This window comes from Grus americana, chromosome Z (assembly GCF_028858705.1).
Source record: "Grus americana isolate bGruAme1 chromosome Z, bGruAme1.mat, whole genome shotgun sequence".
NCBI lineage: Eukaryota > Metazoa > Chordata > Aves > Gruiformes > Gruidae > Grus > Grus americana.
The window spans coordinates 27,413,932-27,440,980 of record NC_072891.1 but is presented as its reverse complement, the minus strand read 5'-3'; the positions used below and the strand labels follow the sequence as shown (position 1 = coordinate 27,440,980).

At 45.5% G+C, this 27,049-nt stretch overlaps 2 protein-coding genes across 2 annotated transcripts; both read left to right on the top strand.

The window, feature by feature from the left end:
* Positions 1–250: 250 nt before the first annotated feature.
* S100Z (S100 calcium binding protein Z) lies at positions 251–3,728 on the top strand. The gene is made up of 4 exons (XM_054809669.1): positions 251–279; positions 1,309–1,412; positions 2,224–2,381; positions 3,570–3,728. Exons 1-4 carry the CDS (start codon positions 251–253, stop codon positions 3,726–3,728), a joined length of 450 nt encoding a protein of 149 aa, XP_054665644.1.
* A 13,083-nt stretch (positions 3,729–16,811) lies between these two features.
* CRHBP (corticotropin releasing hormone binding protein) lies at positions 16,812–25,613 on the top strand. Its single transcript, XM_054811084.1, has 7 exons — positions 16,812–16,951; positions 17,400–17,493; positions 18,112–18,269; positions 20,293–20,503; positions 21,743–21,891; positions 23,253–23,370; positions 24,876–25,613. Exons 1-7 carry the CDS (start codon positions 16,871–16,873, stop codon positions 25,031–25,033), a joined length of 969 nt encoding a protein of 322 aa, XP_054667059.1. The 5' UTR covers positions 16,812–16,870; the 3' UTR covers positions 25,034–25,613.
* Positions 25,614–27,049: the final 1,436 nt, after the last annotated feature.

The window sequence follows — 27,049 nt, the reverse complement described above, 5'->3', positions numbered from 1 at the left end:
CACCGCAGTGATGGGAGGTGAAGGCGTACGCCCTGCGCGCAGTATTGTGCGTGTCCGCAGGGACCTCTAACCAGAAGAGCCTGCCTACTGTTTTGGAAGCAACGCTTTACACACATACGTCACCTCCCATACCGCAGGGATCCAGCACTTTTGTGTTGCCCCCCCACTCCCTCCCCCTCCTTCCAGAGGCACAGCCAAGACCCCTCAGGTTGTGGAGACTTGTCATAACTGTGCAGATGGAAGAAACGTCATGTCTGGAGGAAAAGGAGGCAGGCAGAGGTATGGGCTGAGATCTACTGTGGCACTCAAAATTACCAGTGCCTGGAGGATTTCAGAGCTACAAACAACACCCATTTCATTTGCTTTCCCCCTGGCTGGAATAAAAGAGAGAAAGAGCTGCAGCTGTGTGTCCTCTTGCAGTTTATCCGCACAGTTGTGCTCCCTGGACATGCGTGTGCAGCAGGTGGAAGGCTTTATTGAGGGAAAGCAAACCCAAAGCAAGCAGTTTTCCATTTCATGTGGCTGTAGTGAAAACTGTAGTTATTTGGTATTTGGGGTGGTAAGCAGGTGCTACCATGGTGAAGCTGCCGTTTCCTGCATCCCCCAGCCATCGCCCCTGGGGTCAGCAAGTCCCTGGGCTTGAGGCAGTGGAAGCTCTCCTGGGGGGAAGATCACTTATTAGAAGAGAGATGCTGAACTGCAGTTGTTGTGCAGGATTAGTAAAAAAAGAAGCCAAGCCTTTTGATCGGTGCACACTGTAATTTCAGGCACACATTCCTCTGAAACCGGTTTCCTTGTTTCCTCCTGAGGACACGTGTTACAGCAAGAATTTCATTCAGCAGGAGCCATTGTTTTAGGCTTACGGAGACATCTGATGATAAAGGTAGATGTCTCAAGGGATTTGTGCAAACTCACCCAGAAGCCTGTCCCTAAGTACCCAAGTATGTTTGAACGCTGGCTGTCAGTGCCAAGGCATTTAGACTCTCAGCCGTAGAAGTGCAGAGAGACAGATTAGAGAGTTCTTTCAAAAATGGGGAATGTTGTTTTATAGTGACCTGGTGATTGCTAGCATTTTCTAATTTTGACCTTTGGGGACCAAATGGCCATATTTGTAAAAGGTCAAATGATAAAAAATATCTTGTATGTTCCACACACAGCCCTCTGCTCTGCCTAGTGAATATTTTAGTGACCCACTTACAGCCACTGGCTTTTATGGAACAGAGCAGGCAAATGCAGAGGGAAACTGAAGCCCCGTCATCCTTGTGACAATTACACGTCTGTCTCTATTTGTGTAATCCACCCTCTCAGCCTGATAAACAAGAGCCTGTGCATGGGTTTTGAAAGGACGGTGACCATCACCTTCTGTGATCTGAATATTTTCTTGCATACACCTCAGCTAGCCTGTAAAGCAGGTAAGTCTTAGCCTTTGCATGGTGGTATTATTCAGGACTCCAGTCTTACCTTGAGTTTCATTCTGGCTTTTTAATCTCTCTCCCAGGGCTTAATCAACATAAAGTTTCACTTTTACCTGATCTCCATTTTTAGTTATTTTTTTAGTCAGCTACTCAGCAACTAATTGCATTTCCATCTTTTTTTCTTGGTGGTGCTTCCCTGTGTACCTTCTTACTGCATGCTAGATGAAGCAAACCCTTGGGGCTGCCTAGCTCACATTTGTTTATTCCAAAAAAAAAAAAAAAGGTCAGCCCAAGCAAACACGACCGAATAAATTGAAAGCTGATGCTTCTGTCCTTATTACCGGTGACTTTCCTCTAATGACCTAGGAAACTGGTGTGGAGCCTTCTGTATAAATGCACATCCACTTTGGTGACTGTTATTTGCTGATCTCGTTTTCTTGAGAAAACTTTTGAATGAACAGGTAGAAGAGTGTGCCTTCATTTTCCCTGTGTTTTCAGCTATGGGTATGAGAGATTTCCTTTTACAGTAGCTTTGCAAAATAGTTGTGTAGTAGATCGCTTTCTTAAATAAAGGCCTTCCTTTCCATTTACCTTTTTGAAGTAATTGCTAGTGAGTTCAGGACAATGTTTTATTTTATAACGGTCTAGCCTTGCTCACACCTAGCTGACAGGATGGATCAACTGAAAACCTGTTCTTTCAGTAGTGGTAACAATTCCTCTCTTCAGCTACCTCTCCATCCTTTCCTTCAGACCAGACTTTGGTTTGGCTCCTGTGCAATGTCACTGACTCTAGATCTTTGCCCCGCAGCTCTCCCACTCACTGCTATGTCCACACCACTGGACGATGCAATGGACACCTTGATCAGGATTTTCCATCACTACTCTGGCAAAGAAGGAGACAGATACAAGCTCAGTAAAGGAGAACTCAAGGAGCTCCTCGCCAGTGAGCTCACTGACTTCCTTTCAGTAAGACGCAGCTCCTGAACCTGAGTTACTTTTTCATGGGTGCGATAAGCAGCTAAAGTTCAGGAATAGAATGTCCTTCTGCAAGGCACATCCTGCCACAGCCTCTCAGATGACAGTTGTCTTTGTGGAGCTGGATAGAAGAAGATAAGACCAAATGTCCCATTTGAGAAGTGTGTTTTCAGAGGGTGCTCCAGCCCCAGTGCCCTGCCAGGTGCCACCAGCAGCAGAGCCAGGTACCTGTGCTCTGCTTCCTCCTCTGCACTCCTGAGCAGAAGGGCAAGGGCAGCCTAGAAGCAGTATGAAAATCAATGCTAAATCAGGCTTTAATCAGTTTTTTGTTTGTTCATTTGTTTTTAATAATAGGACATAGATAAATCTTTCAAAGAATTAAATCCAGCAACCGGTTCTCATGAGACAAGAAAGTAGCTTGTGCACAATGGCACAGACACACTACAGCTGCTTGTGTGCCCTGCAGAGACATGCTAAGAAAATCCTTTTATCGATAAGCTGCTGATCTGACTATCTTGTTGCACATTTGTTATGTTCTACATTACACAGCGTGGATGCTTTTTATGGAATAATGACCAGATTCATAGTGTTTGTCTTAATTGTAAAAATTGTTGTGGACCCTAGCACCATCAGCAGGATTTTTTTTACATTGTACTCATTTCCTTGAGTTAGATTTCCTTTTAATCTTGGCTATTGATTTATTATTACAAATTCACTGTTCTTACTCACACTGAATAGGATGTGTTTGCTAAGTAGAGATCTTCTGAATGCGATAAATGGATGGATAATATGACCACTTATGAATAGCTGGTTGAAAATCTAAGTGCTGTTGTTAAGGGATGGTACAGAGAAATGCACATTATAGATCCATCTTGTCAAAAGAAATCAGTGCTTATCAGCTCCTAAAATCTGTTTGATTCATTTCAGTGCCTATTTAGTACCTGTAATACTTCTAAGAGCTGCACCGTCTTCGGTTTCTGTTGCTGTGCACTTTTGGGACTCCCGACCTATGTTTTTAATGCTGTAGCTAGTGGTACGTTACCACTCAGGTGCATATTTCATACAGCCTTTTATTTAACAGCACCGGGGCTTGTGAGATAGCTGGACGTTGCACCATTGAGTGTATCAGAATTACACATTCAAGATCTGCACAGCTAAGTCACTTTTCTTTCTCTTTAGGGCGAAAAGGACCCCCTTCTGGTTGATAAGATAATGAAAGATCTGGACTCCAATAAAGACAATGAAGTGGATTTTAATGAATTTGTCATTCTGGTTGCCGCTTTGACTGTGGCATGCAATGATTTCTTCGAAGAACAGCTAAAGAGAGAGGAATTTTAAAAATGCTCAGTACAGTCAGTCTCCTGGCTACAAATGCAAGCAAAGCACGCCTAGTTAGGTAGCCCTCATCAGCGTTTAGCGAGTGCAAACCATCATCCCTCCAACTGTTACTGCTGTAAGACACTTACGGGGCAGATCAGCAGCTGGTGTAACCCGGACTAAAGCCAGTTTACACTACTTGAGATCTGGCTTTTAATATTTTCAGTCTTTGGGCTGCATGCATCAGTAACATGCATTCATCGATTGCCCAGGTCAAGGGCTTGGGTAACAGATTGTTTGGCAGGAGTTGAGACTTACACTTCTTACATGTCAGTGGCAAGTAAAAGGCACAGAAATGCTACTTATATACTTTCTGAACTGGAAAATTTGGAATGAGACATAAAACTTGCAATTTAGTTTTCAGTCATTCTATAAGAACCATATTTTTGCAGCTCCAAAAGAGCAGCTTGTTTTTTGCTCAGCTCTGCTTATTCTAAAGCCCTTTTCAGATGCTGCTCTGTACCTCCCCACACTGTCGTATTTCAGATGTGGTCACAGCTGTCACCCGCCGCCTGAGCAGACAGTACCGCTTGCCATTGTTACAGGTTCATTTCCCCCGCTCCCCAGCTTCAATTTTGTTGTGTTGGCATTGCTGCATCCCAGTAGTCCACCTCTTCATTCGGCATAAATGAATTTATTCATATGATAAATTATTCAGATACATAGAAGATTTAGTTAGCAAACTGCTCTGAGGGCTGATGGAAGGACTGGGTCTTCAGGGGAAATATAAATGCCTTCTGCTTTCACTATTCTGGCACCCTTAAGAGGAGGGCTTTTAGAGGATCACTTGGGGGGGATTTAATGATAGGATCCCAGGGTACAGCTTTGTAATATGTGTCATCTTATGGAACAACGATTTCATCTCATGCTGATCCAACCCACTGCATGGAAGTGGTGCAAAAGGGGCAGTGGGACCCAATGGCCAGGCGCGGAGAGAGTAGGACAATCCCTTTCACTGTTGGCCTGCTCTTTGGTTGAATTAAGGGTACTTATGCACTCCTATTTGAATTAAGCCTACTTCCAAAGGGCTGTGAATCCTCCATGGCAGGGTGTTGTGGCCTTTTTCTTGCACAGAGCCCTCTCTTTGTTCCTTGTTATTTTGTTGGTAACTTCAAACTATAATAAAGGGTGTCCGAATTAAATGAAGATTTTGTTTGTGTAAGAGGTTAATAAAAAAACATCCCCCAATGAAGATGTGCCCTGCTAGGCAACATTCGAAAAATGCATTTCACTTGTTTCTCCTCCCCACACCCCTGGCAATCATTCAGTAAAGACCATAATATTTGTATAAAATCATGCATCATTAAGCAGATGTAATTTATCATAAGAAGGGGATTCTATAGGGTCTACTAAATATGAGAAGGAGCAGACATAATCCTAAGAAAGGGACCACCACCAAATATCATTATCCCAGAAAAAAAGGAGACTTTGCGGTGGTGGCAGGGCCACAGTGTGCTGTCTCTAACTCTTCAGTGACAGAAATTATATAGGATTCACAGAAGATCTTCTAAGGTAACCCAGCAAAAAGTATTAAAGAAACCTGACAACAATGGTACAACTTTTTGCCCCCTGCAATGTCATGCACCTCAATATCATTGCAGTTGTTGGACCAGGATGGCAGGACTATCAGCCAGAATAAGTAAGACTGCTTTTATGGTTCCTGCATAGGTCCTGCAGGCTGTTGCTAGTTTCCAAGCCTTTCCCCTTCCTCCAAGGGGAAGGGAAAGAAGAGCAGCTAAAACTTCAACCCCAAGATAAAAGGAGTAAGATTATTCCAGCAAAGACCAGTTTCTTCATTATGACTTTTGAGCAAGAGTTTTTTTGGAAACAAGCTCCAGAAAGTTCATAAACCCTATGCTCATCCCTGATGAGCCCCTGGACACGTAGCAGCCCTTGTGCTGAGCAGAATTATGCTAAGTCACAGCTGGTGGCAGCACCGTGCCCCAGGGTCAGGCGGCAAGAGCTGCTGCCGTGATGGAGAGGGTAAGTGGAACCATCTCATCAGCTGAATTTACTAGGGATTGAGTGCAGCCTAATTCCTCTGCAGAAGGGGCTTGCTTGCACACAAGCTATGGGTGAATCAGATGAGAATGACTCAAACGATCTTTATTCCAAAAAAAGTCTTATAAAATCTCATAAATCACCCTTTTTGTCTTGACTGGTTAGGTTTTTCTTGTTGCTGTTTTAACTGCAAGGACAACAGTTAAACTCTATCAGCTTTAAAGAAGAAACCTTTTGGCACAAATACTAAGACCAAGCAGAAAAGGAAGAAAATGCTACAAAGCACATTCAGATGCTCAAAAATACAAAGCCTTGGCACAATTTGGGGTCTGGGGTAAGGGATTTGCCATCCTATTCTTGGGCTAACTGTGGGCTGACCCACCGCACCAGTGGGTCATTCCTCTGCCGTTCCTCTCCCACAGGAGACAATTAGCGCTGCCTTCATAGATACCACTTCCAAGGAAGATACCTGATGATCACCTGAAAGTTTTGAATTGCCTCTGAACAAGGAAAAGCTGTGAGAAATCCTCTTTTCTGTAAGCAATGCTCAGGAAGGAGAACTGCATTGAAGCTACTAACACGGGCTGTGCAAGATGGTGCTTGCATGGCCGACCTCACTATGGCTGCTTTGTCCTGCAGATGTGAACAATATGATTTTAGCTTCTCTCGGAAGGGAAAAATGTCTCCTTCAAATATGAAGGCAGTATTTTTTTCTCACTGTTTACTGCCGCTTTTCCTGCTGACTTTGAGTTTGCCTGTAGTTCATGAATCTAGGAAGCACTTTGAAGTTTTACACGCAGAGGAAGCTTGCTGTGTGGCTTTCTCCAAAGTCGCTCAGCTTTAGGAAGGATGTCTAATTATAGGCATTTTTTTCATTTGTGTTATCAGGCTGTCTGAAAAATCAATAGAAAATTGAACACCACAATATGGCCTAATATTTTCAAGTTACATTAAGGACCAATAAATATGCAGCGATGCCAGACAAGATCTTTTCTAGCTATTGTGAAATTGTTTTGCCTGACATCTAAAAAGCAGATTTTTAGAAGATAAATTATATTATCTTGAAAGCCTCAGCCTCTTCCATTTGCTGTTATTGCAGTTCAAAACAGACTTTAAGTGCCAGTACAACTGGGTCCATGAAGCTTGATGCACTATCAGTAAATAAATTTATAACCTCTTCAGATTCGGTATCCAACTACAGATCTCGAAGAGCTGCTTATGACACCACCATGATGACAAGTGCTTTGCAATGGAGCGCTCCCTCCAAGCTCTGACTTACCAGCCAGGTCCACTGCGAAGGCACCACCTTTTTCACTCAACCGCAGTGTAGACAGTGTCAAGTGCAATGGGATAATCGTCATCCTACAACATCAGTTCCTCCTCACAAAGATGAGAAACAAAAATTGCCTGGGGTTGTGGGAAGGGAGAGAGAAGTGATACTAGGAGACCCCAACAGAACAGGTGATGTTTCCAGCAGCCAGAAATGTCATTAATTGCTTTCCACCAAATGCCACTCGAGCAAGAATTGAATGTTATTGACAGTGACGATTTTATATTTACAGATCCAAATCTGGTGGTGCACTTGCAGGAATGCCTTGAATACGTGGAGTATCTGTGTTAACCTGCACAGGAAAGGTTAGCAAAGGAAATCCAGCACCTCCAAAGCCTGCCACAACTGCTGGGCAGGCACAGAGCAGGGCAGGCAGCATGTGCGACACAGCCCAGAGCTGCTCAGGGCAGCACAACAGTACAGCGGTTCGACGTGCCTGCCTGTTTCATCTGGGAAACCTGGATGGGGCTGCCTTTCAAATCCCGGTGGTTATTAGTGCATTTACCTCTCACCCTTGGTGCTCTGGCACACAGGCTGGCAAACTCCCTGGGCTGTCAGTACGGTGCCTGCTCTGTCCAGGCATGCGCATTTTTCCCTTAGCAAAGCAGATATTTCTTCCTGGGACAAAGACTACGGGGTCTCTCCCAGCACAGCAATCACTGCCATGGGTGCACGGCCACAGCAACGTGGTGGGTGTACACAGAGTGCATGAGACGGACTGCATCAGTGAAGCACAGCTTCGTGATATCCTGAGCAGCCAGCTGGTACAGACAGGACAGAAGAAGGGGGAGAAGAGCTCTCCTGTAGAAACACAGATCCACCCCATCCCTCCAAGGCAAGGCCCCTTTCCAGGGTCCATGCTGCAGCATAAAGCAGAGAGTGGCCAGGAGGGAAACTCTTAGGGACAGCCCAGAGCTCGTCATCCCAGCTCAGCAGCACGGAGAAAATATTCAGCTCTTCCCTAGTTTCAGCCCTGAAGAAGTTGGGTAAAAGGTCAAACACAAAACTTGCCTCTGAAATCAGAATAATCTATATAAAGGTTTTTGACTGGCAGGAAGATTTGTTAGACTGTGATGTGACATCATGTGCATGTCTAATAAGGGTTTTGATCGACAGGCCAACAATTATTAGATGTGTCTTTGGGGATAATTAAGTCTGTGGAACAGCACAGTATTATTTGAAGAAAAAAGGGGTCACATCTTCAATTTTATCTTTCTTCTGCCACATGATAGGGCATGAGAGATGATGTTTCATTTATGATCTGGTAATCTATTTTCTAAGCTAGCTCCATCCATGTCCTTTCCTCTGAGTTGGGGTATGGTGGGTTACAGGCCCTGGGCAGTCATCAGAGAGACCACATGACTCAACTTCACCAGATACATTTAAAAAAAACCCCAACAACCAAAACCCAAAAAACACACACAAAAAAACCCAAAACCCACCACAAAAACTTGTCCTTTTAAAATACCAACTCACAGCCACCTGCAATCAGTTGTGTACGAGGGGCAACTCCCAAGGAAGAGAACTGCAGCTGCATCCACTTATTTTGCCCTCGCAAGTAGATTCTCAGCTGATGTAAAACGACAGAGCATGTTGCACTTAGTGGCATAATTTCACAACAGCTGAGGACATGTGCTTGAGACTTTAAATTAGCCTTCAATAGAAAGCTGTGTTTCTGTTAGCTGCTTGGCTAAATAAGGACATGTCTGTAAAATTGCAAATGTTGCAACAAGGCAGCTAAGAGAAAGACAGGAGGAGTGGTTGCTCAGAGCATAGGTGTTTGGGGGAAAATCAATGGAAAATGCTCCTCTGATACATCTACTTTAAATTCTAAGCTGTCCTCTCAGGTCCCAGTTGACTTCATGGGTTGCAGAGCAAATTGTCATAGCGTTTTAAGGCAGACTCTGATGCTACGTTCCCAGCATTTGCATGAACCCAGAAAAGTGCTATGTGGAAACACAGACTAAAGCTATGGCAGGAAAAAAACCATGGGTTAGAACATGTTGCAAAGAGCAGAAATGCAACTGAACCACCCGGAGTGTTAGTTAAGGTTGTGTTTCGGGAGCTGAAAAATGTCAAGAAGTTGAGAATGCTGCAGAAAGATGCAGGTTCCCCAACTCCAGTTGCAGCAGCAGCAAATGGGACCCTGTGGCTGGACAAATGCAGGGTTGGAGGGCTCCATCCCATTAAACCATTAATGGAAAGAAGAGAGGGGTGGGTGTTTTTAAGACTTGGGTTTATTTTCTCATTACTCAACTCTGATTTGATTGGTAATAAATTAAATTAATTTCCCCAAGTTACTATCATTTCCCATGATAGTAATTGCTGAGTGGGCTCTTCCTGTCCTTATCTCAACCCACCACACTGATCAAAGTGTTTGGCACTGCAGCCTGTACAGTACTGAGTATAGCTGGTGAGGAATCACATGCATGTGAAAAATAAAGGACTAAGTGGTAGAAGCAGTTGAAACGATAAATATACCATTACACCGGGAATCTCTTGTCAGACTCATATTGACTAGTTGAATTGTGTAACACTCCAGAGTGTTTCTGAAATGGGCTCATTACTGTGATGCCTAACGCTACCAGAGACGATCGTGTTGAACAGTGAACAGTTTTTTCCCAGATGAGAAAGACTCAATCAAAGACATAGTCACTTCAGTTGAGAAATACTTGTCCTTGGATAGGAAAAATATCTTAAAATATCACTTATCAAAGTGGTGTTTTGTCAAAGATAAAGGTTGTTCTTCATAGTGACCCACATCTAACTAGTTTGGCATGTGATGTGTAAATACTAAGATTTCTCAATACACCTGAAAACTATATTCTGCATAACAAGGGGACCTCAGCATCGAAAATAAAGTGACAAATGTTTTAGAAACCCAGAGTTGAACAGGAAATTTAGGAGAGGAGTAACAGGAGCTGTTGCTTGGGGCAGGGTCACTGGGAGAAGGCTGCAGTGGTGGAAGAGGCTGCAGCACCAAGTCCTCTGCAGATCCTGCACAGGACCTGACCTGGGCCACAGGGGGTATGCCTCCAAGCAAAGTCCAACCGCAATAACTGTGCCATGTTTTGGAAAGGACGTTGTTCTTCTGCAAGGGCACTGGGACTGGTCAGAGCAGGAGCTGCAACTGGCAAAGGCCAGCACAACCCACTTCGGTCCATAGACATGGGAGCCATGATGACACCTGCATGTGGCTCTGGTGTTGAGGTCTTCTTGCACCAGCCCTTGAGAGGGGAGGTACCATGTGGGGGATCCACAGAAGAGGCAGCCCCAGGCTAAAATTCAACAGCTCCACGAATGTCCAGTGCCTCTCAGCAAAGGCACATGCCTTCGCCAGTCACCCCCTCCGACATCTCTTCTTTCCTTCCTGGGAGAAAACTTTTCTCTGCTCCCACTTCTTGGCCCTGACTGCCTTGTGTAGACGCTGGGTTGAGTCACAGGCAGAGCTGGTAGTGATAACCGCCCTCAGGGTAATCTCAGTGTCGGAATATAATGTTTGCTTGATTATTTGTAACCTGCTAAACTGCGAGCTTCACAGTCCATGTTCTTATTCAATGCCATAAATAGTTTTAATGCAACACTTATCATCAAGCCTGCATGATGCTGATAGGCTTTCAGTTCATAAATCACATGCGTTTGTCATTTCTCTAAACCGTTCAACATGACAAATCACACATCTCTTGTGTCAAACTGCCCAGAGTTAACAAGCTACGCTCACTTCACCTTATAGAAAGTTCAGCTCTATTTAAAGCAAATTTAGACACACACAAAGAAGTAAGAGAAGTGTTGTTACAGAGAGATGTATGGCAGAGCTTGGAAGAGGCTTGCCATACCCAGCACAGAGCTGGAGCAGACAGGTAGCGACAGAAGTCAGTGATGGAGATGCCCACTGACCATGGAGGCAGGAGTCTGGGGCTCAGGCTGGATCATGGACTGTTGGGAAATCCGCCTAATGCTGAAGCCAACACAAGAGTCAAGAAATGAAGCACAGAATGTGATATCAGATGTGGTGTTTCTGCTGCTGGGAATGCTCTCCTTCAGCTGTCATTGCTACTCTGATTGGGTTCCTGTAAAAGGAAATACCAACCGTTTAGTTGGCGAGTTTAGTTAACTTTAGTCATGTTGAACTGTACCTTTCCTATTGTATGTCCATAGCCTAGCTGCTTAAACTGTGTTTCCAGTAGTTAGCTGATGTGTTTTGTAGAATGGGCAGTTACCCATCGATAACTGCCACGGCAACAATCAAACGCATTTCTCATGTGCCACAAACAGTCCCCAAATGTAGTCATGATCACAGCCACACTTACGGTCCCGAGCATTCTGGCAGTTGCAGTTTGAGTACTCCAGATAACAGGACCTCTGGAGATGTTAATAAACTCCGCATTTATTTTTCTGGATCTGCACTATGGGGTGTCTTCTGGCTGGGTCCCGGGCAGGGCAGCAGCGCATTGCAGTGGAATGAGGTGGTGAGTGTGTGTGCTGGATACACAGGGTGATTTGGCAGCAGGTATCTTGATAATTAATTTGCCCTTACCAGCAATGGTAACATGAAGCGTGGTGTAACCTCTTAGTGGAGACAGAACCTGATGGCTACTGATGGGATGTGGCTGCAAAGTCCCTCAGGACTCACGCGAAGTATTTGGTAACAGTTTGCATGTACTGAGTATGGATTTCGTTACCCCAATGTTTTCTGTGCTGACTTATGGGATGAGGGAACCAGACCAGAAGCAGGAGCTCCATACACATTTTGGCTCTAGCTTCTCAATCTCTCAGTTTTTGAAGCAAAGTCTTGTGAGTCTGCTTTGAGGATATGGTTTCCTAACGACCTCCAGGGCTGTGATTTGACATACAGTCTCACCTTTGCTTCCTTTTCTGTGGTGTTATTTCAGAGCAATGACTGACTGCTAGCATGCAATCTAGCAAGCATGGGACCAAAAAATTAGCCCTCTCTGTAGCATTTGTGATACTTCAGAGCCACCAGATTTCTTTCTCGCTTTAATCTGAGCTAACTGATCCTGCTGTTCAGGAATAACATACTGAAGAATTTGCAACCAGTTGAATGGCATAGGTGTATAATAAAATACAAGTGATGTACAGCAATCCCCTACCCTGCAAAGACACAGACATCGCTGTGAGACCTGCAGCCACATGATAAAAAGCAAGGACTGGCTATTACTATGTCTCTCAGACACTGGGTGGGGGGAAGGAAAAGCTAAGCACTGAATTAATTCTGAGTTACAGTGGGGATGAGTGTAAAGGAAATAAATGTAGCTCAGCACAACATTTAGCACCTGGCAGGATAGGAAGTTTAAAGTCCAGCCAGACATCTCACACTGTGCGTTACCCCACACCGCATCTCTTCAGCCAGCGCTGAGCAGCAATGAGAAACCAGCATCAATAGCTGAGGATGGAATGCCCAAGGCAGGAGAAATCCTCTTTGCTTGAGCAGTTGGTGGTGTAGGACTGCAGACTCACTTCTGCTCCTACCAGTTGAAGAAACCACCAAGCACAGACAAGCAGAGGGACCCCGGTGGGACATGCAGCAGCCATGCTGCTCCCTGTGGCGTGGAGTCAGAGCCTGCATGGGGTTGTGTCTATGTAAGAAAATTAACTCTTGTTTAAAGTGCCCAGTTTGGTCTGCTCTGGCTGCTTGTGCCAGCAGTCAGGCTGCAGCTGAAGAGGGAGGTGCTCCAGAGGGGAGGAAATGGTGGGTTTAAAATATGGCCTGAACCAGAAGATTGCAGTTTTCAACAAGCAGCTGGTAGGAAGTCCGGGAGCTGTGGTTTGTACAGGCTCTCCAGAGTCAGCAAGCCTCAAGATTTGTCCCTCTACCTGTGTGCAGGGTAAGATGTGCTGCAGGTGAAATTTCCATGCTGAGTGGAGGGAATGGGGGCCACAGCCTGCAGAGTGTTTGTGGTGAAGTGAGTGCTGAAGTAAAATTATCTTTTGCAGGAATTAAAGCATGGAAGGGTGCTGTGTTAGTGAGCTGGGCAATCAAGGGACCTTTTTGGAGAGCAGAAAGGGTTCATAACACCCGGCCCCTCTTCACATCAGGGAGGGATCCCTAAGGAGTGTCTGTAGCTCAAGCATTGCTCACTAAGAAATCTCACTACCAAGAGCATCATCCACAATCTTCCTGTACCAACTACTTCACCACTGAGGAGAAGAAACTGCATTTACTACCTGTATTATAGCACAGAGCACTGCTTGATCACCACGGGGGAGGGTAAACGGGGTTTGTTTCATTAGTGCCTTTATTCAGCTGTATTTTCTCCACCTCTCACTGCAGCTGGGATCTCTTCTCTGCTATAATAGCTGACAAGACACCTACAAGCTCTGAGGGTGAGGTGGAGGATTTCCACTGTGGGGCAGGCGGGTCCTCCCAAGCACGTAGCTGAACAGCGTAAAAAACCCACCCACAAGCACTGCTCTAACAACCTGAGGTTCTGCAAAGGCTGGAGTGCCCCAGCAATACCCCCCTGCGCCATAGCGGAGTGCACACAGCCCAGCCTCTCACCAGCACGATGGCATCCCATCACTTCTGCCAGGGAAAGGGGCTGCTCCCAGGGTGAGTTACAGTTGCTAGCAGTTGCAAGGTGTTGTAGCATGAGAGCAACTGCATTATCTAGCCCCTAGCAGGGTCAGACTGGGAATGTGTTTTAGTGTGTTATATAATTTGATGTTAATGAAAAGAATTGTCCTACAAAGTGTTAACATGACTCAACCCCATGAAAGAAAAATTACACTTTCCTCATTTGCCCAAGGGTTTGTATCACATTGAAGGTGCTTCTCCCTTCTGAAATGCTGCAGGGGTGTTTTGAACCCTGTTTAAACTGCTGATTTTTCTTTGCTTTGTTAGTCGCAATCTCATCTGAAGAGCTCAGTCTCTGCCACTGGTTTTAAACAAAAGCAGCATTGGGGTGGGCAGAGAGAGGTGCAGAGGTGAAGGGGTGATACCTGTAATACCCTGTGAAGAGGCAGCAGCGTTGAGTGAGGAGGTGGTGCCCCATCCTCTCTCACCCTCTGACAGCCAAGATGTAGCCTGGGAGATGAGCCCCTCTCCTTCCCCCGAGACTGGTCCCCTTTGGGGGGTTATCTGCCCAGGCTCCACCAGAGTCAGGTGTGGAGGCACTGCAGGGCTGCACCTCTCTGTATGTGGTTCCCTGTCCCCATCCCAAATACTTGCCTTCCACATGCATTAGAGGTGCACAAAGGGAAGCATATAAGAGCTTGGGGGCTGAGAACAGCCCTGTATGTGAGGGCACAGGGAATTACCCCAGGCACTGGGAGGCTTTGCGATGAGGCTGGGAAGGACGTCATGGTGCTTCATCGGCTCCTGCTGAGCCCAGAGCCAAAATGCAAAGCAGAAGATGATGCAAGGTAGATGACAGGTTGCTTTAGCACCTCTGTGAAAACCAAGCTCCACATCCACAGCAAGGGGCATCTGAATTTAGCTTTTGCAGCGTTATGCAGAATATTTGTAATGCTCAAAGCAAACTCCTGCAGGTGTTACATAGAAAATGCAAAGCTGCTGTAGGTCCCATGTGAGTAAGAAATTGCAGCAGACATTGAGGTGGCTCCTATCCTCCCTCCCACTATCTCGTTGGTTGAAGAAGGGCAGTTCCCACACCTCATCTGCCAGGCTGTCCTCCAGCCCCTGGGGCTACCTGTTTGGGCATCTCCACCAGCAAACGCAATGCTAGCCCAGGCCTCAGCTATCTATGGGAAAGAGTTTAAAATATGTTGACATTGCGGTTGGTATGTTTTATTCTGAGTAGGTCACCTCACAGATGGTTTAATAGACAGTCATACTGATTTAGCTGCAGTGTCATTTGTCCTTCACCCATCTTTGGAGCTGAATTTAACCAAATCTTCAGTAACTGGTCGAATTCTCACACAATCAAACACTCCCTCCTTTACTGAAGACATTCAAGGACTCAGCATATGAGTTCTAGGTTGGGGGCCAGCAGGGCAAACTGGTACACTGCAGCCAGAATTGGGCCTGGGTTCTGCAAAGTGCCTCAAAGATGGAGGGTGCAGGGGTCATGCTATAGTTCTTCATCTCTTCAGAAAGTCAGCGTGTAATAAGAAAAGCGAATAAGGCTGGGCACCCCTGCAGCCCCTCCTGGTCCTGCAGGATCTCAGCATCTCCACGGCACCTCTCACCACCCTGATTAACCTCCCAGCCATCCCCTGATGTTGGGACAAAATGCTGCAGTTTTCCAACAAAACTTGTAATTCCCAAAGAACTTCAGTGGATTTCAGATTCCGAACTCCCTTGGGTAATCCTCTGATAATCCTTACTTAAAGTCACAGTATTTAAACAATTCAAGGCAAGTACATAAAGATGAATGAATTCAGTCTTCGTTCATGCTGTAATTAACTACTCAGTTCTCCAAAGCAGTTTTAACAACCTTTGAATGCAACATGATGTCAAAGTTCAAAAATTATGTATTCTGTTTCCTTAGTATTTTTTATGCTCCTGAAACCCACACAGATTTGGCAAATTCACAGAAGTGCCATGCAGATATGGAACAATATTATAGTATACATTAAAGTAAACCATAAGAATTACAGCATAATACAGTCAGAGCCACAGGTGTATAGACAGAATAAGATTTATTTATTTATTTGTTGTCTGACCAACAACTTGGGTGAAACAGCAAGCAAATTATTCTGTCCATAAGCCCTAACAATTAAATCAGAAGCAGCAAACTTAAAGCTTTACAAGTCTGGATCATATTATTTCTAAGTTTTGCTGAACCAATGTGACAATTTGACAGGGAAGCATAGAGCAGGAGACATAGCAAGAAGCCTGAGATGGGGAAAGGGTAGTTGCTGTCTGCAGAGTATTGATGGTTCATCCCAGGTCAGGGGAAAACAAGAATATATCCTAAAACTAATATCTTTCCTGAGTTCCTGATTTTTAGTACTATGCAGAGGTATGAATTTTTATTCCCAGGTTTATCTTTTGAAACTCTTTCTCAGGTTTCCCTTGAGGATCAGGGCTGGAGCAGTATCAGCTGTTCTGTGGGGAATATGCCCTTGGAACCCCAACTTTTCCTAATTTCTGTTTGAAAGCCATGTCTGGTGGGGAGAGCTGTCTGGTTTTGCCTGTGTACTTGCTACAGAAGCCCTTGTGCCCCAGCTGCAGGCACAGGACCTGGAAGCCAGCGGGTCCCCCAGCCCTGGGGGGGATGCTGGCCCCAGGTTGCAAGCCTGGCTGGGATGCAGGGGTGCCCACCCAGGCCTGGCTGGTGGGAAGCACCTGGACAGGTGCTGCAGAGAGCTGCATGTCATGGACCAGCAGGAGGGAGGCAGGGAGCCCTGCAGGTCTGAAATGCCCTGGGACTGGATAGCAGGAGAAAAGGAGGAGGGAGAGATGCTCCTCGTTCCTCACTTTGGAGTAACTGGAAATAAACACACTGTGAGTGCCCCAGCTGCACGGGGACGGGCTCTCCTCCCCAGAGCTTTTCAGCTCCACCAGACAGCTAAGTAGAAAAGACATCTGCTAGTGAGGGGAGTTTGACCGGCTTGAAAAATTTGTGGCTGTGATTTGGACCCTCGTCATGCCCACGTACTGTGTCACTGCGAGAGGAATTCAGTTACCATGGGTTACCCTATCAGTACAGGGACCAAGTGCCTCCCCTCCCAACAGCTCTATAAAAAGAGTCTCTCCAAGATACTCCAGCGGCTCCTGCCTACCGGCGCAGACCGGGAGAAACTTGGCTGTGGGGAGAGAGGGAGGGCCGCCAGAGGAGCTGTCAGCATGCCGTCTGCTTTCCAGTTCCAATGCCACTTCATTCTCATCTTCCTGGCAGCCTCCAAGGGGGAAACCAGATACCTAGAGGTGAGCAATGGGGCTGATGACTAAAGCACCTCGCTGTGCTTTTAGCTGCTCTCTTCTAACTTGTACTCCCAGCTTTTGAGCATCGTGCTTTTTCCTCTCTCCCCTCCTATGCCCATTCCTCCTGCATTAAATCTACACCTGGGTAACATTAATGCAACAATCCTGTCCCTGCCCCACCTCTTCATTTGCTTATCCTCCCTTTTCTCAAACTTGCATTTTTGCTGAGGATTTAAGAGACTCACTCTGCACTGAGCTGCTGGGCTCACCTCTTAGGTGCCAGATTTGTTCCCCTCTGCTGCAGGTTGGCAGCTTTCTGACTGAGCTCTTCCACAGCTGCACTGTTTCTGGAGGAGGGATTTAATCTGCTGGTGCCTGTTCTTGAAAGGTGCAGGGAAGGGGCTGCATTTCACTTTGCCCCAGCCTCTTCTTGCCCTCTTTCCTTCACCAGGTGAGGGATGCTGGTGAAGATGAGCCCTTCCTACTCCTCAGTGAAGATCTGAAGCGAGAGCTGTCTGCAGGGCAGATCTACCGGCGGTCGCTCCGTGAGTTTCTTTGGTGCTCTGGTGGGGATCATTGGTGGGTGTGAGAGTCCTGGGGGGAGCTCAGGGCTCAGGGAGGGGAAAGGGTCCATTTGGCGGTGACAGAGCTGCAGGCACTTTTTGCAAGGGTGGAGAAGAAGGACAGTGTTAAAATCTCAGAAAAACTGTTGTTGAGGCAGAGGGATTGAGACAGGGCTCTGAAAAGAGATTGGAGCTCAGAGTTTGGGGTCCCCAATAATGGGAGGACGACAGGAATCATCCACTCATGTGCCTGGGCAGGTTCACATCTCCAGGGGATGGGGCAGGTGGAAAAGCTGTGATTAGAGAGAAATCTGAACGAACAGGGTGTTTGTGCACTTGTGCACATACAGACACGCTTTGACATGTCATCCCCCTCTGTACCTCCCTGTTGCACGCTTGTGCTCACACCTGTGAGTTGCTATTCATCCTCTGAAGCTCAGCAGGCTCCTAATTGCTTCAGCTTGGTCTCCCTCTCCTCACTGCCAGCCAGGTCTCAGTGTGGGGGTCTCTCCTCGCCCCTCAGTTCCCTGAGCCATGGGAGCTGGCACTGTGTCTCCCTCCCCAGCAGGCTGAGGCAGCAGCTCGTGTCTGTTTCTCCAGGGTGCATTGACATGCTGAGTATAGAGGGGCAGTTCACCTTCACCGCAGACCAGCCACAGCTACACTGTGCGACCTTCTTCATCGGGGAGCCTGAGGAGCTCATCACGATAGACTATGACTTCGTAAACATTGACTGTCAAGGGGGCGATTTCCTGAAGGTAAGAAGCTGGCAAGTCCTGCTGTGCTTCCCATTCCCTGCTCTCATCTGACGTGTGAGATATTTGCTATGTGTGGAAGGGGCAGGCGAGTATGTACGTGTGTGTGCAGAACACAAGGCAGTCGTTTTCTGGGACAGCTGTTCCTCCTCCCCGAGGCATGTCCTCCTCCATCACCACCCTCCTAAAGCAAAGTCAGATGCAGGCTGAGAATCTCTCTCGAAAGTGCCACGCCGGCTCTTCTGAACTTTTCCAGGAGTACCTCTACTGAGTGTCCACACCTGGGGGACTGACTGAAAAGTTTGGTCAGTACGAGTTGAGCCCTTCAGCCCCATTAGGAGGGTTTTCTCATTGCACTGTGAATCACATGAGCCCTGCAGATAATGATACAGCTCTCTGAACGGCTCAGAGATCTCTGCTCACAGGTCACTTAGCATCAGCTTATTAACGAGTGGATCGTTGAAGGCTTTCTTTTAAATGGCCCCGCCAGAGCTTTTCAGGACGCTGGCTCTGAACAGGAGGTTCATGATGCAGAGCCGTTTATATTCCAGTATCAAAAAACTTTACCAGCACATTTTGCTGGCAGACAGAAGTGTTGACCAAGACCTGAACTCAGTACAGGAGAGAAGGGGAAGCTCGATGGCCCCTGGCTGCTCTCCCCACCTAGCGCTCTGCCCTTTGTGCTGCAGTGCACAGACCCCATCCTGCCCAGTGGTGAGCTGAGCTCTGGGGAAGAAGAGGAGGAGGAGGAGGAAAGCTGCCCCTCAGCCCTTTCCCGGTCTCCCTCTCTTGGAGAGATGCTGCCCGCCTGCTCACTTTACCCTGGGGAATCCTCTCCCTCCACCCCATACCCCTGGCTGGGATTTCTCTCCGTGTTGCTACAGAGCATGATTTCAGCTTCTTGTGGGTCCAAGGATTTTGTACCTAGGCTCATAGCCAATTGTGGAGGCTAGAAAAATGCCAAGAGATCTTTGAGGCTTTAGAGAAGTTTCCTTCCTTTGGTCATGGGGTCTCCAGTTTCTGCATTATACTATTGTATTTAAACAGGCAGCTTTTTCCTGCTGTAACTTTAGCACCCACATCTCATTACTTCAGAAAATTTACAGTTGTGGTGAATCCAGAGGCTGATCCTGCAGCTTTTCCATGAGGAAGTCCCACACATACTCACATTAGGATTACTCACTGAAGCAACTGCAGGATCCAGTCCTTGGATTTTCAGAGTGTTGACTGGAGCGTAGAAGTGTGAGAGCAGCTAGGAGGGAATTGAAATAGCAAGGCAGGTAACTGCTTGAGTTAATACAGATTTCCAGTTCTGGCACTTTTCCGACACATTTCCCTGAAGATGCTGAGGGTAAATTGTTGCTCTTTTTGTTGTAAAGGAAAGATTTGTAGAGGCTGCTGCTTGAGGTCCAGCCAAGTAGCCAGCATTTGTTCTGCTTTCTAGTGCTTAGGATGAGCTGAAAGAAAAGATGCAGGAGAGCAGTACCTCTGCCAATAATTCCTCCCTGAAGCTTTATTGTATTCCAATATCTCTGGAAGGCCTCCGGGCCCATTAATGACAAGCTGCAAAACATGGATGGTAGAAAATTACAGGCCAGATCAATGGACTTAATGCCCAGAGTTTGAGGGTGACTTATGTTTCATGTGACTTCCAAATCAAGCTGGTGAAAAACTTCTCTTAGTAACAATGAAATTGCAATAGAAATACATTAAAAAAAATGCAAATGTGATGATGCTGGAGCAAGAAGAGCTGCTTGCCTCAAAAAAGGTCACAAGGATTGTCACCCGAAGAAAATAAAGACATTAAAATTTATATGTATTGCTTTCCTAAATATGGATTGAAGCTTGAATAATTAGTTAAATGCTAGGAAATCAATACATACAAAGAATTTTTGGTTTTAATTGGTGGCTTTGAACAGGCCATCTGGTGTCAAAATAAAACAGGGTCTGTAATACTTCATGTTTCTGTTCCCTGCTAAGAGAATGATAACCAAAAGCCTTGTTTTCAATTATCAAACCCGTGCAGGTATTTGATGGATGGATACTCAAAGGAGAGAAATTTCCCAGTTCCTTGGACCATCCCCTTCCCACTTCCCAAAGATACGTAGACTTTTGTGAGAGTGACAATATTCAGAGGAGCATCAGGTCATCGCAGAACGTGGCAATGATCTTCTTCAGGATCCACCAGCCAGGCAATGGATTTACCATCACAGTCAAGAAAAATGCCAACCTCTTTCGTAAGTCTGTGTTTTATACCATCAAATGGGCTTGTGTTTGGGGCAGGAAGCAAAATGAACTTGTTGGTTTGCATTGAATTCTCTCGTTGGCATTGTCTGCACTGACATGGCTCCAGTAATGCCAGTGGAGCCACGCACACCTGCACACCTGAGGATTTAATGCAGGCTCAGTGTGTGTCTTAAAAAAAAAAAAAAAAAGTGAAGTGTAATAGATAACTTAGGCATAGCTTCAATATTTAGGACCAGAAGGCGCTCCATGTTAAAGAAGATCTCTTCCAATCTAATGTCACATTCCAACTCATCTGGCTAGAACAAAGAGTATTAATTTAGACAGTTTAATCTCAGCAATTTCTAGATCTGGGTGAACAATGAGGAAAAAATATTTGAAAAAGTTCCACAGCAAAGCTAGTGTATTGAATAGTTATGTGAATAGTTAATAGTTAGGAGTGATATATGATCCCAAGGATCTATTTGCAAGTTACTTCCCTGAGCCTGTGAGCTGGTAAGGTGCAACTAACAGTCACTTGCATCGTTTTTCCAAGAGGGGGCAGGACATTTACCAATTACTGCTCAGGCCAATCTGATTTATCTGCCTCACCATGCAAAGGATGAAGACGATGGCATGTCTGCCCAATCCTTACTCAGAGTTGTTCAGACACGAGCCTGCAATCCGGGTCTCCACGCTGGTGTGGCTTCATGCTCATGAATGTGATTATTGTGTGCAACTGCTGGAGGTGGCTTGTGTCCTTCACCAGCATGCTGAAGCAGCTGCAGACCTCTAGGTCCGTGTGTGGGATCCCTTGCACAAGCAGATGATAAGCTACTCCCTTACCTCAACTGCTAAGTTTGTACTTTAAGATAAAATCGGCGTGTACCCGCTCTAGTTTCAATGGGATGTCTTGCAGGGTGAGGAACTTGAGTTAAGAGGAGCAGAATAGGACTTAGGGGTTTGCTGGCAATATCAGGCAATAACCACTCAAAGCTAAACAAAAGCCTGCATCCATATTTAGTCTCCTTTAAACTGGCAAACAGTACGAGCCTCCAACGACATCAGTCCCTGATGTATGGATTTGAGGTGAGAGTTCTTCCGTTGACAGCTTCATATGCATTTTTTTCAGCATTTGGTTGTAACTCTCAGTAATTAAATCGTCTGTTCTTTGTTAGTACTGAAAGTACATCGTTTTGCTAGATGGAGCAATGACTGCACAAGTAACTCTTGTACCTTCTCCTGTGCCCCAGCTTGCAATGTCATCTCTCAGACTCCCTCGGGAAGGTTTACCATGGTCATTCCTCATCAGCACAGAAACTGCAGCTTCTCCATAATCTACCCGGTGGTGATAAAAATATCTGATCTTATCCTGGGACATTTAAATGGCCTCTTTTTAAAGGTGAGTTGTTTCCTAAGAAATTACTACCACGTGCAGTTTTTCCGGGCATGGGAGAGGGAAGGGGGTGCAGCGGGGATCGCCCGTGGCACTGGCTGCCAAGGCATGTGTGCTCTAGACCATGTGTGAGCATGCTGAGGGCTCTGGTTGTCCCCCCCCAGAGACAAGAGCTGGGTCTGTTTCTGTTGCTATTGTCTCTGTAACGTTGCAGAGGCAATCACATTATGCAAAGTGCCGTTAATGCATGTAAATATTGCTTGCCATAACAAAGGGTAAGAATTTAATTAGAAAGAAAGGAGTGCTCTCCCAGAGACCTGCCTGTCTGTATTTAAACTAATGAAAGCAGCAACCACTCGGAACAGAGAAAGGAGACACGGGTTAGATAGTGAGGTATTAGCATGAAGAAAATACAAATGTGCTCACAACTGATTCCCTGCTCAACATGCTGAGCATCCTATGCTCTATACACTCTGATGCACAGCACAGGGCCAGGGTTTGGCGACAGCTTTTAGTGCTTGGTGACAAGCAGACAGAAGAGGACAAGAGCTGTTTGTGACACCCTGTGCCTGGAAGGTCTAAGAAGCTGCAAATTCCAAAATATCCAGAAGGATAGGAGCAAGAAAGTTTGTTTTCTGCTGCCAGTGTGACTGGCAGCCTTGGCCCTTCATGGTCACTGCCAGTGTCTGAGCAAACCAGGCTTTGAGAGATGGGCAAGTGAGTTGGCTTATTCAGCAATGGGCAGAAAAGGGACAACAGCAGGAGGATGATAAAGAAATCAGACACTTACATAGCAGCATATGTGTGACAGCACAAAGGTGCACCAGGTGTCCATGCAAGTTATCTTTGGCATTATTTTTCAGGAAAAGAACACTTGTGGGTGTAATATACAGTGGGCCACTGTCATCATACAAAACTACTCTTTTGGTCAATTCCTACTTTAATTAAACTTTGCCAGAATAGCGCATTTTAGCAACACTTATTGCTTAGGAATAAGTATGGTATAGTGGAACTTAAGTTCCTGCTTGCCAGCTGAGTGTGGGCACACATGCAGCCCAAGGCTGTAATAACTTGGTTACATGTCTAAGCATCCAGAATCAGATTGCTTATCCACATTAAAAGCAGTTGAATCAATACCTTAACTACTTGTCAGTAATTTTCAGAGCCTACTTCGGTCTTTCTTTGGAATCTCTTAAGGAAATTAACTGACTGATGTCGAATTGAAGTAGTGTTGCTCAGGATGAGAACAGCCTGATTTCACACAGGTTTGAGCACAGAGGACTTCTAAAACATACTGTCAATTGCAATAATGTATAGAGAACTTTTGAAGATAAATGATAAATAACTTTTAATCTCTGCCTTTTTAGAAACCATCAGCAGGCTGTGCAGGAGTGGGAGATTTTGTAGAGCTGCTAGGAGGAACTGGCTTAGACCCATCAAAGATGTTTCCACTGGCTGATCTCTGTCACTCCTTTCACGGGTCTGGTAAGAACTCCTTCCATTTACCTCCACGTGATGAAATAATTAACCAGATGGAGTGACGCAGAGCTCCCCCAAACCCAGAATTTCTGCTAGACTGGTGAACTTCGCATGTAGCAGAACATGAGAGCTAAAGCTATTTGAGCCTGTAGCTGCGCAGCACATTCATGACCACCTTCACCTGCCCCTGCAGTAATCATTATAACAAGGTTAAGTTACACATATTTTTAAAATGCTTGTCCTGTGACACGTATGATTATTAGAGTGTCAACAGATAAATGAACCTGGAAATTCATAACAAATGAAGGCAGAGCAGTTACATTTTCCATTAAGGAGTTTTTGCTTATCTACTGAGTGTTTGCAAAGCCTACATTTCTGCTGCAGGAGTAACACGTACCCCAAAAGCCTCAGAGCTCCCACTCTCTGCTTTGAACCCTGGAGGAGCTCTGAACGTATTTCACTATCATGCCAGGTTGGTGACCTCTTTCTCCCCATAAAAATAGGAATCCACATTTTTCCCTGATATTCAGTATAGCAGAGTACAAAGTGTTGTGGTGATGTGACAGACTAGCCCTTGGCACATGTGTTGTCGTACCTGGGGAGTATGAACAGGCACACCGGAGAAGTGACATTTCTGCAGGGCTGGAGTACAGGAATGTGCCTGGCACTTCACCTCTGTGGTCTCTCGTGCTTTTCATCACACCACAACTAACTTAGTGGTCTAGGCACTGTTCAAACCTTTAGCTGGCAAACACTGGTGCTGAGAGAATAGTGAGCACTGTGATGAGATTAAAATATGCATTCCTGGCAGTGTGAAGGAAAGGAAATCCCATCTTAGCAGCCCATGCTCTCCCAGTGACCCACCAGATTTGTCCTCCAGTGAGGAAGGTGCTGCAAGTCCTCCAAATGAAACAGACTTTGCCAAACCCCCACTCAGATGGCTCATCTAAAGCAGTGGTTAGTGATACGCTTGATTTCCCCCAGATTGAGTCCATATGCTGGGTACTGCCAATTGAGTTTGTCCTGGTGGGATTCACACATGCCTTTGTTACTATGAAGAACCTCCTTACACACAAAACCACTCACCTCTCTAAGAGGAAACATTTCAATATTTTTAATTTTGGATATCTCCAGGATAGGGTGCGGTTACCCTTACCCATCGCTGCTGGTACCTAACAGTAGCATACCTTCCCAACTGCAAGCGTGTATGGACCTCTGCGTCATGTCTATCTATGCATACGTGAGACAGCAGGTGGATGGGAAGTGAGTGGCATTTGCAGTTACAAAATTTGATCAAATACGCAAGCCGTTGTAAAGTAAAACTAACAAATACAAAAGAAAGTATTTAGTCAGCAATACCACCACTGGCCAGTCATTACTACAGAAAAATTTGCTTCGTTTCCAGAATTGTATGTATCAGTGCTTTGTAATTCCCAACACTATACCTCTTTTCTTTTTCTTTCATATAAGTGTATTGTCATTTCTCCTCTATGTCTGTTTTCCCTAACTAGCCCAAATGAAGATTGGCTGTGAGAATACCGTGCTGCGAATGGTCTCCAGCGGCAAACACATCAACCGTGTGACGTTTGAGTATCATCAGCTTGATCTGCAGGAAACAGAAAACAGAAAGGAGAATAGCATTGAGGAATTCTGCTTTCCTAGTATCTGAGACACTAGGCCACAAATTTTCACACAGCTAATGAAAATAAGGTTCTGGTGAATTAAAAAAATGTATTATTCCTTTAACCAGCTGGTCTTATTGAGCCTTTCTACAGTACAAGCATATTTCTTTTTTCACATGAATCAGTCATTCCCATGAGCAAGCAGGAAAAAACAACCAATATATTAATCTTTGTTATTATAATTATATTTTTTCTGCAGTATTTAAGCTCATTTACCACATCCAAAATCAATAGCAAGAATAGAAGGCTATGATTCCCATATAAATATTATTAGGAAAACAGACACAAATCCTCTGTGTATCTAGTCTGAGGACACATGAAACCCACAATAACTATAAAATTCATACAGCAACTTTATCATTTTATATCAGGTATAAACAAAAAAATTAGATGGTGGAATACATTTCCAGTTTTGTAAGAGGAAACCTAACATTAGTGTGTGTAAAAACTACTGGTTTGTTTATGACTATAAATGTACTATTTATTTCAAATGACATGTTTTTAATAAAAATTTATAGCATGGAAACTTCCTTACACAAATCCAAACATAAATAAATACATTCAAAGAGTTGGCAAAACATTATTATGTTGTATTTTTCTGAAGAGCTCTTTCAACATTCTGGTTAAACTTCCTAGGTCTTGTGCAGCTCTCTGAAAATGATAATTTTGAACATATGTTCCTGTAAAACTGTGGACTGTTAAAGTAACATTATGGGCAGAAATTTGTTTTGCCGATGTTGCATACACCTTCATGGGGAGTGCGTTCCAGCTGTACGCTTACTGGCACCTTGCCTGCTTAAGGGTTTTTGGTCAGGTGTCCTGCTGACCGGTGCAGACAGGTGTATATATAAATACAGATTAATTTTTTCCAGACTGTTGGTGACCCGGAAGAGAAGTCCAAGCCTGGAGAGCTCTAGGAAGCCCAGTGCAGCAGAGGACCAGAATTATGTCCTAGCTTAGACGGAGGCACATGGACTGATTCATATGTTGTCTGGAAGTGCTACCTGGCAATAACGAGAGTAAACTGTTCTTCCTCCAATCTTCAATTAACAGTCAACACTGATTAATCCAGCTGCATGCTTGAGATATTCAGTGCTTATTTCTGGCTGTTACAGTCAGTCACCAAAAATCAAGTGTTTTGACTATTCAGCAGCTCTGAAGTTAACTTTCCCAAACAAGAGCGGGTGAAAACTACAGGATGCCTCAGACTCTCCCTCTGTAGGGGTTTGGGACCCCAGTTTTGGTGACCGATTCATGAACAGAGGCATGTGTTTGGCAGCCTGGTCAGACCTGGGCAAGTGTGTCCACCCTGCAGGGCTGTGTTTATGGAAAAGGTGGGGATTATGGGAATCTTTTGCTTTGTTCAAAAAAAAAAAAAATCAGACAAAACTGCTGCTGGCTACCCGGAGGCATGGAGCAGCCCTCGCTTAGGGCTCTGACTGGGGGCGTCCTTGGCCACCGCGTCCCTGCTCCGACCCCATGCGATCCACCATGGGCTCCCTGAGCCCCTCAGCGCGGTGCTGGCAGTGCTAGCATGGCCACCCAGCACCGGGGATATCGAATCAGGGAAAAAAGATCAGGACTCAACAAAATAGCTTTTTTCCTGAGGAAATTTGCAGTGACAGAGGATCTCTGTCCCCCAATATCCCACTCAGCTCATCCTTTCTGGGTGCCTGTCACTGTAAGGATGGCCCTAACTGCATCCAGCCCCACCAGCCTTTCCTGGGCACCCTTCAGTGAACCAGGGCAGGTTTCTGGGCTGAGCAGTTTGGGAACAAGCTCAAGGGCTCCCATATCAGACCATACCTATCCACATACCTACCCTCAAACTGGGGAGAGGTAGAGGTTTTTAAAAAGCTGCTCTTTGGTCACTAAGAAACACAGGAGGAGTTGAAACATTAACAACAGATTTCAGGTCCAATATCTCAGGACTATATCACCGATGAAGATAAACTCACAATCCCTTGCTTAGTGCAGTTTCATAGTGCGATTTCCCACCTTTC